The sequence below is a fragment of the Lissotriton helveticus genome, chromosome 6 (genome assembly GCF_964261635.1).
Source record: "Lissotriton helveticus chromosome 6, aLisHel1.1, whole genome shotgun sequence".
In the NCBI taxonomy this organism is placed as follows: domain Eukaryota; kingdom Metazoa; phylum Chordata; class Amphibia; order Caudata; family Salamandridae; genus Lissotriton; species Lissotriton helveticus.
The window spans coordinates 1,656,289,014-1,656,307,886 of NC_136067.1; the positions used below are offsets into that span (position 1 = coordinate 1,656,289,014).

General features: G+C 40.0%; 1 protein-coding gene across 1 annotated transcript in view; it reads left to right on the top strand.

Moving 5' to 3' along the window:
• The window catches only part of CHGB (chromogranin B), a 343,457-nt gene that overhangs the window by 303,164 nt on the left and 21,420 nt on the right, over positions 1-18,873 (top strand). The window contains exon 4 of the mRNA XM_078649509.1: positions 9,746-11,541. Coding sequence (XP_078505635.1) covers positions 9,746-11,541 — 1,796 coding nt within the window. The remainder of the gene's footprint in view (positions 1-9,745; positions 11,542-18,873) is intronic.

Here is an 18,873-nt window from a genome sequence, read left to right on the forward strand (position 1 = left end):
GTGGATCACTGTCCCATCCTGTGTTGCACACCTTAATTCCTCTTCCAGAAAAAGAGGTTCCAAACTTGTTTTCAACGTTTCAATTATGCTTTTATTCAGCAAAAGTTTCTTGATTTGCGTTTTTACACAAAATTGTTCATCATTTTTTAGACATTTGTGCGGTTTCTCTTTATATGTTTAAACATATCAACACTGTCCTTTTAAAGCCATCCAATGCATTTCGAGGCTTACCGCCTCTTCGTCAGGGAAAAGGATACTGAAATAAAATAAAATGTAGAATGCAATAAATGTTCAATAATTAATGTAAATCATGGCTGGTGTTGGGGGTTGTTCAGTGTGGGAGAGGAAGGGTTGTGTTTGGAGTCGTGCGTATTTATAGTGGCACCTTAGAAAAATTATCCCGCAACCTGTGTAACGTGGTTTACAAGTATCGACTTTGGGCTTACGTGTGGCTCTGTCGTTGGGACTCGCGTATTCTGAAAATTGCAAAATGCCTATTAGAATATTCTTAAAATTACTCAAGCGGGAAAGCTATCAGAAGCGGTAATGCTCCGTAGAGCTGTCGACTTCCCGTAGGGACTGACCTGTTAGTTCGTGCTTCGGTCTCTAAGCTGGTATCGCGCTTCCGCCATCTTGCGAACCGGGGTCTCAGTGCGAGTTAGGTGCTCGTGTCATGTGATGTTAGTAGCGGTCATGTGATCATAGAAACTAAAGACAGCTTCTGAGTGCGCTTGTTAGTCTGTTGTTCTGTGGCTGGTTAACGGGGTGAATACCGTTTCTAAGGTGTTATATAATATTAACCTGAAGGATGAGGGAAAATTAAAAAGTGGATAAAGTGGTACTGAGGGTTAACAATACATCACATTAAATTTAAAACAGTAGAACATAAATGTGAAGTTCATATTGAGGATGCACAGGGGTCCATTGTCACTCCATTCGTTGGTCCCTTTATATGTTATCATAAATAGCAAGAGAGTTCAATCCTTTCGTTGAGCCCAGATGGTTTCTGGGTAGATAGTCTTTGTATCCATGCATTTTCGCGTTGGAGAAGATATTTTGTGTTATCTCTACCTTCTGCTTTCTCAATAGTTTCCAGTACCATAAATCTCAGTTGAGAAATGTTATGGGAGTGTTCTTGAAAGTGCACGGCCACTGTAGATTTTATGTTCTTTAATCGTATGTTTGATTTGTGTTCGAACAGTCTTGTTTTGATTTTTCTTTCAGTTTTGCCAATGTAGACTTTGCCGCATGGGCATTTTAAAGCGTAAATCAGATTGCTAGAGTCGCATGTGGCGTTCACTTGAATTTTAATTGCATTCCCCCTCGTGGGATGATTGATCACATTTCCTTTCATGACGTTATTACAGTTCCCACAGTTCAAGCATGGTTTAGTACCCATGAATTTGGTGGCTGGTTTCTGTTTGTATTGGACTAGTTCACCGATGTTAGGTGCCCTCGTGAACGCAAACAATGGAGGTTCTTGAAATATCTGGTTGAAATCTGGTTCCAAATTAAGTAATGCCCAGTGTTGGTGTATGATGCTTTTGAACTTCGCACTGGCGGTTGAGTATTTAGACACTGCCACTATACGGTTTTGTTCTTTATCCTCGCTCCAAGGAACAACATATTAGACAACTGATTTATCTCAGCAAGAGACGCATAAACCAACAACTACACGCTACTACATTGGTTAAATACCACCGCAACCAACGCATACCCAGGGGTCTACGAATTGCCCTCAAGCCTTCCCTGTGTAAGAATTCCAAAAAATTCCAGGACAAGTGGTATGAAATCTTAAATAAATGTTCTTTGGACCTTATTCTTTTAATTATTGAAGAACTCTCTGGAATACTGGAAGAACTCACGATAGAGATCACACAAACATCAACAGAACTATCAAAAATGCTATCTGAAGAAGAATTGAATACCATCTTGGAGGACATAAAAACACAGATGGATAAACACTCTGCGGAAATAAACGAACGAAAAATTCGGAAATACAAAAGAGACACCCTGGATTACCGCCTAGGAGAAGTATACACGTGGGCGGATATATATGCCCAAAAAAGACGCAATAGACCGTACAATTCACAAACAGATACATCCTCTTCAGGTAGTGAGAACTCACAGCGACCCAGACGAGCCCAACCGACAAGAACACAACCGGATAAGGACCAAGCAGAACAACCAACCACGAGCCGACCAGAAGAACCGAATTCTTTTTTAGAACAAGGTCAGTCGCTAAGAGGCGACCCAGGAGAGGACAAAGCAAAGGAAAAAGAGAAAGAAAAAGACAAAGAGAGGGAGAAAGAACCCCCCACCACGAGGAGCACATCAGGTGTGATCAAGGACAAGAAATCCACGAAGAAATAAAACCAGAACAACTAGTCATTAACATTAGCAAATATAAATTAACCCAACAGGAGGAAAACCTTCTACAAAAAGGTACCTCATTTGTACCCACCACCCAAACTGATAATCTAGAACTGGAAGTAGCGTTTTTCAAACTCATGCGGAAGTTACGATTACGTCATTTCTTTGATAACGTGGTGCCCAAGCAACCAACAGATGAACCAGATCAACTATTAGGACTACGTCCCCATAGTACATTCCAATCGCCCGTAAGCCACAAAACACTGGATCTTTTTGAAAACAGAGTAAAGCAAGATCTTAAAAAAATTGGCCATGGAAAGAAACACCATAAAAATATCACACAAAAAGATTTAGACACCTTAAAAAGGATTTCATCAAACGAACACATTAAATGTGTAAAAGCGGATAAAGGGGGAGCCCTAGTCATCATGGATCAAAGCATGTACAACCTCAAAGTTATAGAACACATCAGCGATACTAACACCTACATGAGACTGGAGAATAACCCATCCATGGAATTCACCAAAACACTGACGACCCTTCTAGAAAAGACATATGACCTAGGTATCATCAATGCACGCACTAAGAAATTCCTAACTAAGACAAACCCAAAGAGTCCCACCCTGAAAATGGTGCCAAAAATACACAAAGATCTGATGGACCCTCCCATGAGACCCATTGTCTCTACATGTGGAAGTATACACGAACCTGTGGGACAATTAATAGATAAATATCTACAGCCAGCTGTACAAACAATGAGGACCTACACAAGGGACACCACTGACTTCATCTCCAAATTGCACAGTATTGAAATCAATCCGGATGAGACCTTAATCCTATGTACAGCAGATGTACGGTCCTTATATACATCAATACCCCACTCATTGGGCATTGAAGCGATTGAAAAAACTTTGTTAAACTCTTCAATTGACAGTGGATTTCAAACATTCCTTATGGAACTTATGCTGTTTACTCTCTATCATAGTTATTTTAAATATCAAGACACCTGGTATCTTCAACTTGTGGGCATGGCTATGGGCAACTCGGCAGCACCAGTCTATGCTAATTTGTTCATGCAACAATATGAAGAAGCTCATATTTTCACAAAAAAGGAGTGGACGGACAACCTGAAATTATTCACGAGATATATCGATGATATATTCATCGTATGGAAGAGCAGTAAAGAGATACTATCTAATTTACTAACCGAATTTAATCTGATTGACGAACGAATCCAATTAACTTGGGAAATATCGGACACAAGCGTCAATTTCTTGGATGTAAAAGTCACAGTGAACTCTCAAGGATTTGAAACTGACTTATTCACGAAGCCTACAGACAGAAATAATATGCTTCATTTTTCAAGTTTTCATGAGCCAAACCTCAGGAAAAATCTCCCATTTTCCCAAATGGCGAGAGTCAAGCGTATAATATCAGACCCGCAAAACACCACATTGAGAATCACAGAAGTAGCGGAGAAATTTCACCAAAGAGGGTACCCTCCTCAAATCATCAAGGAATCCATAGAGAGGATTAACACAATTGAAAGATCTAAACTACTTAAACCCAGACAGGATAAAGAACAAAACCGTATAGTGGCAGTGTCTAAATACTCAACCGCCAGTGCGAAGTTCAAAAGCATCATACACCAACACTGGGCATTACTTAATTTGGAACCAGATTTCAACCAGATATTTCAAGAACCTCCATTGTTTGCGTTCACGAGGGCACCTAACATCGGTGAACTAGTCCAATACAAACAGAAACCAGCCACCAAATTCATGGGTACTAAACCATGCTTGAACTGTGGGAACTGTAATAACGTCATGAAAGGAAATGTGATCAATCATCCCACGAGGGGGAATGCAATTAAAATTCAAGTGAACGCCACATGCGACTCTAGCAATCTGATTTACGCTTTAAAATGCCCATGCGGCAAAGTCTACATTGGCAAAACTGAAAGAAAAATCAAAACAAGACTGTTCGAACACAAATCAAACATACGATTAAAGAACATAAAATCTACAGTGGCCGTGCACTTTCAAGAACACTCCCATAACATTTCTCAACTGAGATTTATGGTACTGGAAACTATTGAGAAAGCAGAAGGTAGAGATAACACAAAATATCTTCTCCAACGCGAAAATGCATGGATACAAAGACTATCTACCCAGAAACCATCTGGGCTCAACGAAAGGATTGAACTCTCTTGCTATTTATGATAACATATAAAGGGACCAACGAATGGAGTGACAATGGACCCCTGTGCATCCTCAATATGAACTTCACATTTATGTTCTACTGTTTTAAATTTAATGTGATGTATTGTTAACCCTCAGTACCACTTTATCCACTTTTTAATTTTCCCTCATCCTTCAGGTTAATATTATATAACACCTTAGAAACGGTATTCACCCCGTTAACCAGCCACAGAACAACAGACTAACAAGCGCACTCAGAAGCTGTCTTTAGTTTCTATGATCACATGACCGCTACTAACATCACATGACACGAGCACCTAACTCGCACTGAGACCCCGGTTCGCAAGATGGCGGAAGCGCGATACCAGCTTAGAGACCGAAGCACGAACTAACAGGTCAGTCCCTACGGGAAGTCGACAGCTCTACGGAGCATTACCGCTTCTGATAGCTTTCCCGCTTGAGTAATTTTAAGAATATTCTAATAGGCATTTTGCAATTTTCAGAATACGCGAGTCCCAACGACAGAGCCACACGTAAGCCCAAAGTCGATACTTGTAAACCACGTTACACAGGTTGCGGGATAATTTTTCTAAGGTGCCACTATAAATACGCACGACTCCAAACACAACCCTTCCTCTCCCACACTGAACAACCCCCAACACCAGCCATGATTTACATTAATTATTGAACATTTATTGCATTCTACATTTTATTTTATTTCAGTATCCTTTTCCCTGACGAAGAGGCGGTAAGCCTCGAAATGCATTGGATGGCTTTAAAAGGACAGTGTTGATATGTTTAAACATATAAAGAGAAACCGCACAAATGTCTAAAAAATGATGAACAATTTTGTGTAAAAACGCAAATCAAGAAACTTTTGCTGAATAAAAGCATAATTGAAACGTTGAAAACAAGTTTGGAACCTCTTTTTCTGGAAGAGGAATTAAGGTGTGCAACACAGGATGGGACAGTGATCCACTGATCCCACTACCCATTTGTAAACTAGAACTTAGCCATCTTAGCACTTATTGAGCACAGATTCATAAGATTGCTACTCAGTCTCCCTGCAAGCACTCCCCTGATCCCTGTTTTCTTAGACGTGGCACAAAGGAGGATCCTATACATAACAGAATGTAGACTATTAATGTTTTGGAATCAGGTGTGGTCTACGAGACTTTTGAATCTTATTGGGTCGGTGTAAGAGATCGTATTACATCCCCAAGTGTTAATAACATTTCCTGGATGAGATCCATTAGGGCATTCCTGAGGAAGCTGGGTTTGGAAATATACTGTACCTCACCCGCAAAGATGTGCTTGATCCCAAAAGGAAGAGCTAAAGAAACTTACTGAGAATTGGCATCAGTGGAAAATGTTATTAAGTGCAAAGGATTTCTTACATTAGGCTTCATGGATTTTAAACCATGCCGACATTACAAACAAACCCTTGATTAAATTGTCCCTTCTACTACATAGAAATTGTATCTCCTATTCAGGTACGGCGCCCTTCCCACGAAAATGTACTGCAAAAAATGGCAAACAAAGGCTATACCAGATGACTTGTTCCTAGTATGCTCAGGGGGAGCGCCAATGTTTGTACATGTATTATTTTGTTGCCCTTGTTACAAGAGCCTGAGGGCAAAGTGGATTGTTCCCTTGTGCAGGAATATTGGTAATAGACAGCCCCTTGAAGTTACGGAATACTCAGCACTGACACAAGCAGAGTTATGGTGTTTGGTATGGCTAAATATTTAATGGCCCTCTGGACCAGGCGCTCAAAGAGCATCCTAGAAATAGAAAACAACTGATGTGTGAATCTCAAACACACTAGGGGTCTGATTACAATGTTGTTAGGAGGCTTTCCGACTGACATTGTCGGTTTCAATTCTGACCGCTTAATTACAATCTAGGCAGTCGGGATTGAAACTGACCAGTCATTCCCGCTGGCTACCGACGTGCTCAGGGAGCCAGTCAGACAGTCGGAGACCAGACCACAATCCCAATAGGACAGAGTTTCCTCCATCGGGATTACAATGTCGGTTTCCGACAGCCTTTCCGAGCTGGCCTTTTTGACATGGAAAGGCTGTTGGAAAGTGACTTTGGGGGCCCCTAGCAGGGCCCTTTGCATCCGCGGCCTACGGTTGTGGCCCTGGGGGGGCACCTACGGTGCTCCGTGTAAATCCCAGCACCCTGTGGCAGGCAGGTGCCTGCCACAAGGTGCAGGGATTTACACAAGCTCCCATTTCTCTATGGGAGCCTGTGCTACTGACGGTTTATGGCCGTAGCACAAGCTCCCATAGAGAAATGGGAGTATGCAACTGCACAATGTGCGGTTGCATTGTAATCATGCTGTCTGTCCCGTATCCGCGATGGTGTCGGTCGGAGGCAACTCCGACCGACATTGTAATCAGCCCCTATGTATTTTCTCTAAGCTCTTTTTAGTATCTTGCATAGTCTTAGTTTGGACTGCCATCCACCCAATTAATAAAATATAGGCAGTTTTGCTTTAAAATTTTATATTGCTAGATTTGTGTTCCTTTAAAAACCGATAGTAGTCTGGACACAATCATCTGCCTGTGTTTAGCCTATAAAGTGAAGAAAACCAAATGTTTTATTGTTCGATTGTCTTTCATATGTGGCCCATACCTCTTATTCTTTTTATCTGTGATTGAATAACGTGTATGGTTGTATTTTTCAGCCTTTGTCGCAACTGTCACTTTAATTGATAATGTGTTCTGTAAATTGTTGCTGTGAAAGCAGTCATCCTCTCTAACAGTTTCTAGCTAGCATCTCTCGTGACAATTGATGAAAGGCTGTCTTTTAGGAAAATATTGTGGTCAAAGGGGCATATTTATCGAACAGCTGGTGAAGACAATGTAAAGGTATGAGGGCTAGGTTTTGTGCAACCTATTTGCAGATAGTGTGCTGTCAGAATGAGTCTATTTTTATTTTTTGAAGGCAGCTTTGAGAGTCCATTCTGTGCATTTTTTAATTTTGTGACTCATTTTTAACATGATTATATGGATATTGAAGTGTGATGTACTATTAAGTTCCAAGTGATCAAAATAAAGTTTACAATGGATGGTAAAGGTGCTACAAACATTTTGAAATTATTGAAAGGCGATGTCAAATTGCATCCAGCCAGATTATTTATTTAATCTACTTGTCAACTTTATGGATTTTCGTCAAATTCATAGAAAATATAGCACAATTCTACAACCAAATGCTTTGTTTTGATATCAAGTTTCCAAATATGTATGTGTCGAGTATGATACCCCAGTATCCTTGGGAGGGTTGCACTTCCTTTGCATTCTGTGAAAACATTGAAATATGCACGCCTATTGTGAGATGCTTGTAAACCCTCTGGCTGCTTCGCACATTTGTTTTCAAATTGTATTATAAAATACACCAGCTTGTTCCATATTTTTCAAAAAATTCCCTGGGGAAGTGAAGCATACTTGCTACACTCACTCAGAGATTATGGGTGGCTAATTATGTACAATCGGGTTCAAAGTTCACCACCTGCCACTGGAAAACACTTGAAAGATGACCTTGTGAGTGGTGCTGTCCTTTGTATTCATTTCACTTTCTTGTGGGTTCAACAGTTTTAGCCACAGATATTCAAAAGAATGGAAATTACAGAGGCTAAGAGATTGCAGAATTATAGCTACCTGAAGATGAGGATATTGGGATTAAATTGAGAGCATGTGTTATTCATAGATTCATGTATTTGTTGGAGCATATATTATCTTCCATTGCTATATTTAGAGAAGGAAAGGATACTTTATGTTGTCAAGATACACATATGGTTAGGCGTACAAAACAAAATATTCTTCTCAGTCAAGCCTGATCACAAATCTATTGTACTCTCTGGGCCTTACGTGCCTGCCTCTTAGATATTTATACTTTTGTTAGCGATTAAATACATTTTAGAAGTAAACCATGGTCCAGCTTATTGTGGGAGAAGCTGACAGGATGTAAAGATATATTGCTAGAGAGGGAGATATTATCACTCAAAATAGGCGAATAACTGGCCTATGTTGGGGCAGTTACATAATTCATGAGGACACAAATTCATGAATAGTGTTCGTATGCCACATTGTGGCACATGCAGGAAAGTCATGAATAATGCACAGTTAAAGACATCACTTATTAATAAAGAGTAATTCAAGTTTCATCCACAGGCACATTCTAGGCCTTCAAAAAGTAACCACCTTTAAAATAGTGCAGGATCTTGATTACAATTGGCTTGTCATTATGCAAGTTCTCACCCACAAGCCTGTGGATTTGTATTAAAACCTGAAGGCTTCTGCGTGACAGTTCCTGCTCACACAGGCAACTAATGTCTTCTCAGTATGGTGTTCCAGTCAATTTGACATTCTGCACCTTTTTTCATAAATGTTCCAATTGCCCCGGTTGGGATACAATGTGAATGGTAGTATTGCAGTATTGCAAGTCGTCCAAACTTTTTATATTTTCCTTTTCCAATGGATCTCATTAATTTCCCATTATCTATTTTCGTTTGCTAATGAACGAATGTTTGCTCGGGGATTATTAGCTTGCTGGATGCGAATTTTCCAAAATTGGCATTTATTCTCTTTAACCCATTGCACAGATGCCCTTTCGATGTTCACCTCGTTAGAAATGTGTCAATGCTATGGATATTTCCGTTCTTTGTAAGTGATACATTGTTCACCAAAGGCTATATAAACACACCAGCAGACAATGACACACAGTACATTGCAGAATACTTCAATGTTTTGATTGTATATTGCATGTCCTTGATGTTACAACGTCCCTCCTTGATCTATGTAAATTTAATTGTTAACATGCCTCTTTGGTAGCGAATAAGGTATCCTCTGGTGCAAGCAGGTAATGCAATTAGAGCCCCTCTTACAGAGATGTCAGTAATGTAAAGGTGTAACACCACTGACTGCTTTATCTTTGCACCTATGAGGACAATCTTCCTGTCTTAGAACAACACAACACTATATTATGCAATAGACAAAGAGACTTGTCGCCCTGGGTATAGAAGGCCTCAATCTTCCCATTATTGACAGGTTTTGGCCTAAAGAGATTGGAATGTGGTTGATCTTACATTAACATTGCCCTGTTTATGCAAGCCTAACATTGAATTTGGAAAATAAAATTGAAACTGTGTCATTCTGTTTCAGGTGGACAGCATGAGAAAGTAGAAAAGAAAAGTGATGGAGAAGATGTGCAGTACGAAGAGAGACATCTGACAGCCCCAAGTGATGCTGAAATACTGCAGCACATGAACGGGGGAGAGCATCATCAAAATGAAGAGCGAGAAAAGAGTAGTTTGGGAGAAAATGAAGAAAAACGACATGAGGAGGAGGAAAAGCAACCGGTAGAGGAGGAAAAACGGCACGGCTTGGGTAAAGAGTTTTCCAAAGAAGAAGAAGATCACGATACAGGCAATTATCCATCGTCCAAGAAAAGGAGCGAGGAGATCAATGAAGATGGCAACGATGAAGTACACCACCACAGTGCAGAAAAGAAACACCATGAAGAGGACTCAGAAGAAATACAGACTGAACATCTTGATAAGAGACCCCATTCTGAAGGAAAAAGTAAGGAAGTGTTTTCTAATGAAGAGGAGGATGATAAGCGATCTGCCCCTCACACACCTTCTGATGAATGGCTGCAGAGCAGCGAAAAGAGAAGTCGCGGAAGTGAGGAAGAAAGCAGTGAAATTCACTCTCAGCAAATAAAAAGACAAGGCTCACACCTGTCAAAAGAGTATGAGGAATCCGATGAAAGCAAAGACATGGAAAAGCGATACTATAAGCAAAGACCGTACCACAGGAAGCCCAGACATCACCAATCTACTGAGGACAAGCGGATCAGCCATTTGGAAAAAGGACACAGAGGTGAGGAATCTGAAGAATCAGATGATGAGGACGCGCATTACAACAATAAGAAAAGGTACAGCTCTCCAAATTATGACGAATGGACTTATGGAAACAATCACCGCCCTCACAATCAGGAGAAAAGAAATTCCTATGAAAGTCACAGTTCTGAAGAAGTAGACAAAAAGAGACACCAAAGCATGGGTAGTGAGGAAGCGTGGGAGAAGAGAAGTTACAGTGAGGAAAGAGATGAAGAGAAGGGGTACAACAGTGAAGAGAATGGAGAAAAGAGGCATCACTATGAAAAAAAGAGACAATCCTATTGGGAGCTACAGCCTGAATATGAAGAGAAAAGACAACAGAGCAGAGGGAACCAGGAAAATAAGTATAATTACTATGCTAAATTAAGTCCTGAAATGAAAAGGCGTTACAACGAAGACCAAGAAAGCACAGAAGATGATGAGTCAGACAGGCAATACAGTAAGGAGAATAAAGAAGAAAAGAGGCGCTTTTTTGTCGAAGAAAACTTGGGTGAGGAAAAAAGATATTACCCGGTCAAGCTGGCTGAAGAGCAAGACATAGAAAAAAGATATCATAGTGAAGAGAAGAAAAGCCATGTTGAAGAAAGTGAAGAGGAAATGAAAAGTCCAGACAGAGTAAGGTTTAAACCCTACTACAATGAAGACATAGACAAAAGAGCAGTGCGGCAATTTAACCCATACAATAAATACCTGTGGTGGAACAACAGAGGTTTTGAAAAAAGGAGAAACGTGGGAAGCCAAGTTACAGACAGTGAAGACGTAAACAAGCACAAGATTTTTTTGCCAGACTATAATGATTACGATCTATGGGACAAAAGGCCACTTATTCAGGACATGAATCCTAACTACATTGAGAAAAGAAGTCCTTCTATAATTCACAAATTCGAAAATAAAAGACAGTACAATAAAATGGACGAGCTCGCTCAGCTTTTGAATTACAAGAAAAAATCTGTTGAATTACCCGAGTTATACAACTCCGAGGAAGGATTTAAGAAACGACATGTGATGCAGACAAAAAAGCGAAATCTGATTCAGAGACCGCTGACAGAGGAAGAGGTAAATGTATATTATTGTTTTCCCTAAGATCATGTCTTTTTACTGATCTCAATGACTATACAACAATTATTAAGAGGGGTTTGGCAAATATACTATTCACAATCTCGCAAAATAAAACTTGAGAATAAACAATATATATTTACGCTCATATTCTGTATATACCTATCAGTGAGTGTTTTAATATTTTACCTAAAAAAGAAAGCCCGGTTGGGACTGCAATGTGAAATACTTAAAATAACGGGCCAGTAATAAATAATATTTACTAATAAACGGGGTTATGGGAGGTTTTCTCTCCGCTATAAGCTGCGTTGAAAGAAATAGATAAAACAAGTAGGTACCAGTCGTCTTTCTCTCTGTATAAAAGTATATAATATTTTGCATTAAAAGAACAGCGTTCATTCGTGGACTTAGGTTTTAACAATAATGCATTCTCTTTTAAACAGTGCTTGGATATAAAATCTTTATTATAAGATTGATTTTCTTTCCATAATTAATCTGTCTGTTAGCACAGAACTGACTTACATATTTGTGCTGCATGGCAACGTGAAACAGACATTGGGTAATTGGTTCCTTGATAGTGGTATAAAATGTAATGCCATGACCCAGAGATTAAAGGCAGTAAAATCAGGGGCGGCTCCTCCACTATAGCGGATCAGCGTCACCCCACTGTTTTTAAGCAGTGTAAAGACGATAAGCATAACATAACTTGAAGTTATTATCATTTTATGCTTCCTGAAGTGTCCTGCTGCTTTGCAATGGGCGGGTGGGCGGGGCTGCTCTGCTCTCTGAGCAGGGCAGGAGAGGAGTGGTTTGCCCACTCCAAAGTGTGCAATGACTGTTTGGTCGGCCTTCTCAGGCCGCACAAATCAGTCATGCACACTTCTCTGCTCTCCATGCAGCCTACTGACTGATTGCAGTGTTACAGCACTTAGACCAATTACAACGCTGCCATTGCAGCGTTGTGATTGGCTTTGGGGAGGGAGCCTGGCTGCCTGCTTCCAGTTCCTGTCAGAGGCAGGAGAGCAGCAACAGAGAAGACGCGATACCCATTGAGGTAAGTTTAGCTTTTTTTTTTTATTACGGGCCCCTGGCGTGAAACCACCCGCGACCCCCTCTGCAGCCTCCCCTTGTGAACATTGCGTCAACCCCCTCACCCGCGAGCCACGCTGGCTGCCGCTGGTAAAGTTGTAAAATGGAGCTTGATATAGAATTACCATCACAACTAATATAGGCAATAAATACCCAACACATTGATTGAGGTATCTTTTGCTGAGTATCTAATGAAAACGTAATTTGTGACCAAACTAACGATGTGGCATTCCCACCACTCTCCTGCTCCCCCCCCCATAGACCTAGTCAAGAGCTCTCAGGCCAGGGGGCCACCATCCGTACACAGTGCCGGAGTGGACCCCCTGTAGCTCAGGGGCTGCGGGGGCTAATGGTATGCCGATGAACTAAGGGCCTTACTTAGGGGCTTATTTACAAGCCCCTTGTGCCACCAGTGCGGTACTTTTAATATGGGAAAGTGGCATACTGGCGATGCAAGTGGCTTGTAAATAAGTCCCTTAGAGTGTAGCAAATGTGGATGGACTGTCAAAAATGTGCTGTCCGTCCTCTGATACAAAATTCCATCCACCTTACTTACAGTTTAGCAACCTGACGGACGAACCTCCGCCATCCATTCGGAACCTCCAACACCTACCACCACCTCCGGAAGACTGTTTAATACTTGAAAAAAGACAGAGTCTGTCGACAAAATAATAATTCATCCACCTTATTTAGTGTCCGTAATCGCTAGTGGATCCATAAAGCAAAATAATCCACACCTTTTATGCAGGAAAAAAGTACAAATAGGCAAACCCTGCACACACTCACTACACAGAGGCAAGGTGTCCCTGCTGCTGAGAGCGCTTGAAATCTAAAAGGGTGAGGTCGTGGACCAAAGTTGCTGCAGCTTGACAAAATATAAGGTAAGTCCACAACCGAAATAGTACTAAGTTTCTTAAGAAAGCAATATTAACATATATTAACTCTGTTTTATGCACCCATTTAATACATATAGGACAAGGCAAACCATGCACCACACATTTGTGAATGGTAAAATGTGACATGTATACCCACATTGTCAATCAGGGTGCAACTATTTAAAAAATAAATGTTTTTTTATATCCATCCAAAATCTTAAACCTTTAAAAACAGCTGCACATGAACACACAGGTAAAACATCTATTGTTTTAAAAGAACATGGTTACATAATTAACTCTTAAATAATTAACTGTTGCATCATGTAACATAAACTGATTGGTAGGACCTCCACCTCTGCCTCTCCTATCTTTCATACATAGAGATCTCCATAACGGTGGTGGAGAAACTGCACACACAGAGTGATCTGTTATGGATTAATGGGGCACCTTGCAAGATGTATTTTGGGGCTACTTGTTTGGAACAATTTTCAATAAATTACTACTTTTCTGATTGTTCATGCCCTCGGGATACTAAACAATAGTCTAATATATGTTAAACTTTAAAATACAAATCTTTTTTATTTAATTACGCACTTAATTATTAACAATGACTAGATATTAAATAGATCAAACTGTATTTTTTAAATTATAGCCTAAAACTGTTTATTTAACAATTAAATTAATACATTTAAATTGATCGTTATTTAATATACATTTGGTTTGATAAGTTAGTGTGCAGTCACATTTAAATTCAGTTCTAGGTCAATATTGATTTACATTTATATTTTACATTAAAATATCTTTAATATTGTTTAAAGAGTAATAAAAAAGGTCACTCCAAGTCTATACTTGGTTTTTAGAAATTGGGTTGGTGGTTGACTGGGGTATGAGACCTAGTTATGCCTCTTCACAATCCTAGTCATGGTAAGAAGCAGGCAAACCCTAAATTAACCTACACTCACCCTCTGGTAGCTTGGTACAGAGCAGTCAGACTTAACTTTAGAGGCAATGTGTAAATATTGGTGCAACACTTCAAAGAGTAAAACAGTAAAACAGTGAAAACACCACACACACAAAATTGCACACCAGGTTAGAAAAATACAGCTTCAGTTAGTAAATAAAACAAGACCAAAACGACCAAAACGACAACAATCCAATAAGTAGTACTAGAGATATTGAATGTCAACCTTTTTAGGTAAAAATAGTGCTTAGAAGCAAAAAAAGCGCTATTTAGGATATACGGTCATGCCTGGCCGGGACAGAGTCCAAAGTTCAGGCCGACCACGATAGAGTGTGGGTCAGATACAGGGACCCCGTTAGGCCAGCTGAACCTAAATATCTTAATCCTGGTTGTAGAGCACTTGCGTGGAACCGCATCAAAGATGTGTCGCACAGCCAAGGTGATGCGTCGGTCCAAATTCGGCAAGGCTGCGGTGCAAGGTCCTGGTGCACTATTCTCAAGGATCCTTCAACAGGGCTGGCGATGCAATGTCAATGTTCAGGATGCGAGGCACAGCAGAGGCGACACGTCGGAGATCCAGCATCGCAGCTGCTGTCAATGAGGGATGCAAGGAGCTTGTGCCGTGTAGAGCTTCGTGCATCGGCAGTTCCTAAGGCGATGTGCGGTCCCAGATGCGGGAGGCTGTTGCGACGGGTCCATCTCATGCACCATGCCGATGCGTCTGTTCTCCTTTAAGATGCGCTGCTCAGCCGAGGAGATATGTCTGTTATGCTCTGGGATGTGACACTCAGTAGAGGATACATCGGTTCCACTGGTGATACTCCTTAGGCCCCCTTCTAAGGGTCCAGGACTGGGGTGGCACCACCTGGCAGGGCAGACTCACAAATGACAGAGTCTAGCTGCAGAAGCAAGTTGGTTGAGATGTATCGGAAATCGCACATTATTTGTAGGGGTGCATTATAATCACACATGTAGAGTGTATCCGCATATAATCCTTTATTGTAATAACATGAAATGTTAGAATTCTGAAATGCATTACCTTGAGCATGATGCATTCTAGGCCATTGAAAAGTAACAGGGAGAAATAACATAGAATATGAATGTAATTAGCAGGAAACACTAACTTGAAGATCTAGTGTTATGAAACTGACAATTATTCATGTATTAAATGTGATTATTAATCGTGTCCTTTATATGTAGGTAAATGCATTAATTGAAGGTGCCTTATTTCCTTTGCAATTCGTAAAGTTCTTATGATGCTTTCTTATGTTAGCTGACCTTTGTATGCCTGAAATGCAGTTCCCTGAAAATTCTTGCTTTAGAATTATTTAAGTTTGAATATCATGTGCTGTGGAATTTTTTCTTTCTCACACTTTGTGTTGCAGGTGAAAGAAGCGTCTAGAATAATGTCTTTGTTTTACTAGTCATGCAAGGAGAAAAGACGTTACAATCATTACTCTTGTGTCGATAAAGGAAGGTTGTTGTGTTCGCACAGGAGAAGGCTTAGGAACCAAGGACAAAATGTTGCAAGGAAACAATACACTTGTTCCATAGAAAATCGCCTTTAGGATTGTACCAAGAGCAGATGCCATGATCCGCTATGAAACTTGAGAAAGTTATCTACATGTATATGACGATGGGAGTAGGGAAAGGGCCCACTTCTTCTTCTGCCTCTTTGGGAGAGAGCATCTGAGAACATTCTCTGTCTCTGTAGCTTTATGCTACATGGCCCGTTAATGGTGGAGAGACTTCTTAGGAAGACTCCACATGCTGACACCTTTTATCTTCCTTACTGAACATGCTTAAGTAGGGATAGATTAATGCTGTATATTCGTCAACCCAGTAGCGGATCCTCGAGGGAGTGCTGCGGGAAGGTGAGGCGGGGGAGGGGCAGGGTGGGGGCTAGTAAACTCCAGAATGCCTCTGAATGGTGTTGTGTAAAGAAATAAATACATTAAACAAATTACAATACGTGCTGCACCGCCAATTTGGCATGCTAGCAAGCATCCCCTTACATTGTTCGGTATGATGTGTCTGTCATAAACTACAGACACAACTGAAAAACGTATACCACGCCCCAGGCATTGATGTATCATTGGACTTGTAGAGTATTGATAAATGCAGTTTAAAAAATATTAATTTCACTTAAAATATCTAAATTAATATTTTAAAATATTCTTCATGCATTTTAAATTCTTGTACTTAAATTAATTAACTATTAACTAATACACAATGACTAAAATGTACTTTACTAATGTACAAGAAATCCTACACATGATCACAAAGTTCAATGAATTAGCCATGTTAATATGTACTATTGCAGAATATAAAGTTAAAAAATTTTCAAGACACATTATATCCTTGGCCACACCTCTGCTCATTTATTGGTACTCATGTACTGCTAACATGCTGTTGATTAAAGAACAAGAACTGTTAGACATTCAGTGTATGTGTGGCATGGTCATGATTAGGAAATACAGTTATTTAATTCTGTAGAAAACACATGCAGCATTCTCCGAAGCATCGGGTACGTAGATTGCATGTCTACAGGCCATGTCCTGATCCTTACACCATGCAAGAAAGACACATTTTCAGGAAATACAGGTTAGATTACAACACAATATTTGCATCGGAAAACATCTTGAAAGCAAAACTAATGCCAGATATTGATATACCCACTGCATTCTCACCATCATGATCATAGCAGTGTTACACTTCTGTGGAACTGAGACATTAAAATATACCGTTGTTGCATCAAATGGAATGTGAACACCAACATGTCTGCTGTCCTCACACATATCCTGGAAGTAATGCTTGTAATGTGCATGTGTATGTCTTCTTCTCTGTTGCTGTGACAACAATTAACACTATCAAGGATGTTATATACTTTAGGAGAAATTCCACGTAGTTGGTGCTATTGATTGTATCCACATACCCTTGGTTTCAGCTCATGACTGCAAGCAGGGGTCCTGCAACCAAAGGCAGTTGCAGTCAATGTGCCGGTGGTTTGCTCTGCTGAACTCTTCATTATCAGTGTGTGCAAGGTTCCCTAGTTCATTCCACGCGTCGATGGGATTTTACACCAGCAGAGTATCACATTATAGGGTAGACCATGCACCAAGGTGAGCATGGCTTATTGGTAAGTTACTAAACAATATGATTTGATGATGCATGTAGAGCTGTTTCAAATCTTTAGATATTTGACGTTCTACAATAATTGTTTTGCAGGGGATTTCACCTATCTCAGACAAATATGGATTTTAACATCTGTAAAGGACACCATAGGAGACCAAGCACATGCTCGGACCAGAGGACCCGTGGAACATATTTTTGATCCCCTAAAGGCCCAATTCAGATGCCTTGATAAGACCAGTGGTGCATTATTGTAGCCTCCTAGCAAGGTTGGTGGGCGACGGCAACATGATGACAGCAATGAGAGAGATGGTTGTGAAGTGAGACATGATTTGATTGAGCACATCTTTGACTGATGGTAACCTCCTCCATGATGAGTGATAATTTAGTTACTTTCGTAAGTCAATTAGATCAGTAATTTAACAAATTATCATAAAATATTAAAGCTTGTGAGTAATGTTTGACACTAATGTCACACTCAGACATTTATATCATGGCCAATTGTATGCTAAAGTTCTTTTAAACATTAGTAAGAATAAAGGCTCAAGTAGTTTGTATAGAGTTTGTGTTAAAATTGAGGTATCAGTGTATGTGTTTCCTTTATGACCTTTATATGTATTTCATATGCACTTGATAGTATTGTGTTCATAATTTTGATCTTGTTTCTTGTCAGCCCACTTCATCCTATCATCTGCTGCCTTCCTATGGAATCATGTATGGATCCAGTGAACCTTGATTTGACACTAGAAACTACAGAAGAGGTCTGAAGTCGTTCGTAGATGGGTGTTGTTTGAAGGCAAGTGTATATGGATGCAGTATTCCAACACTCAGTCATGCTGGTAATGTCGGTGTTATATGATTGTTGATTAATACAACTTATAAATGAGGAGTACTTTTTTAAACATTGAACTTTTTTGTCAATCAACAATCAACAACCTACATGGAATCAGAGGACCTACTGCGTGTGAGTGTTGAAGATAGAAAATGGTGGTTCTATTATTCAACTGAAACATCAAACAGTATTTTGAAAATGAACTCATTGCTTGAAAATGCAACAAATGCATGAAGCTAGTAATTGGCGAGATGCATTATTAATGTCAAATGTATGCAGACATAAATATTTTCTGTCAAAATAGATCAATATCGTACTGTTTCCTTTTATGTTTCTTAATGCTGTGTGTTGTTTGCATTGTATTGGATTAACATGGTGACCCATACACCTCATGCTAATCATGACATATTACACCTTCTTTTTTGATGATGTGGACGCTATGC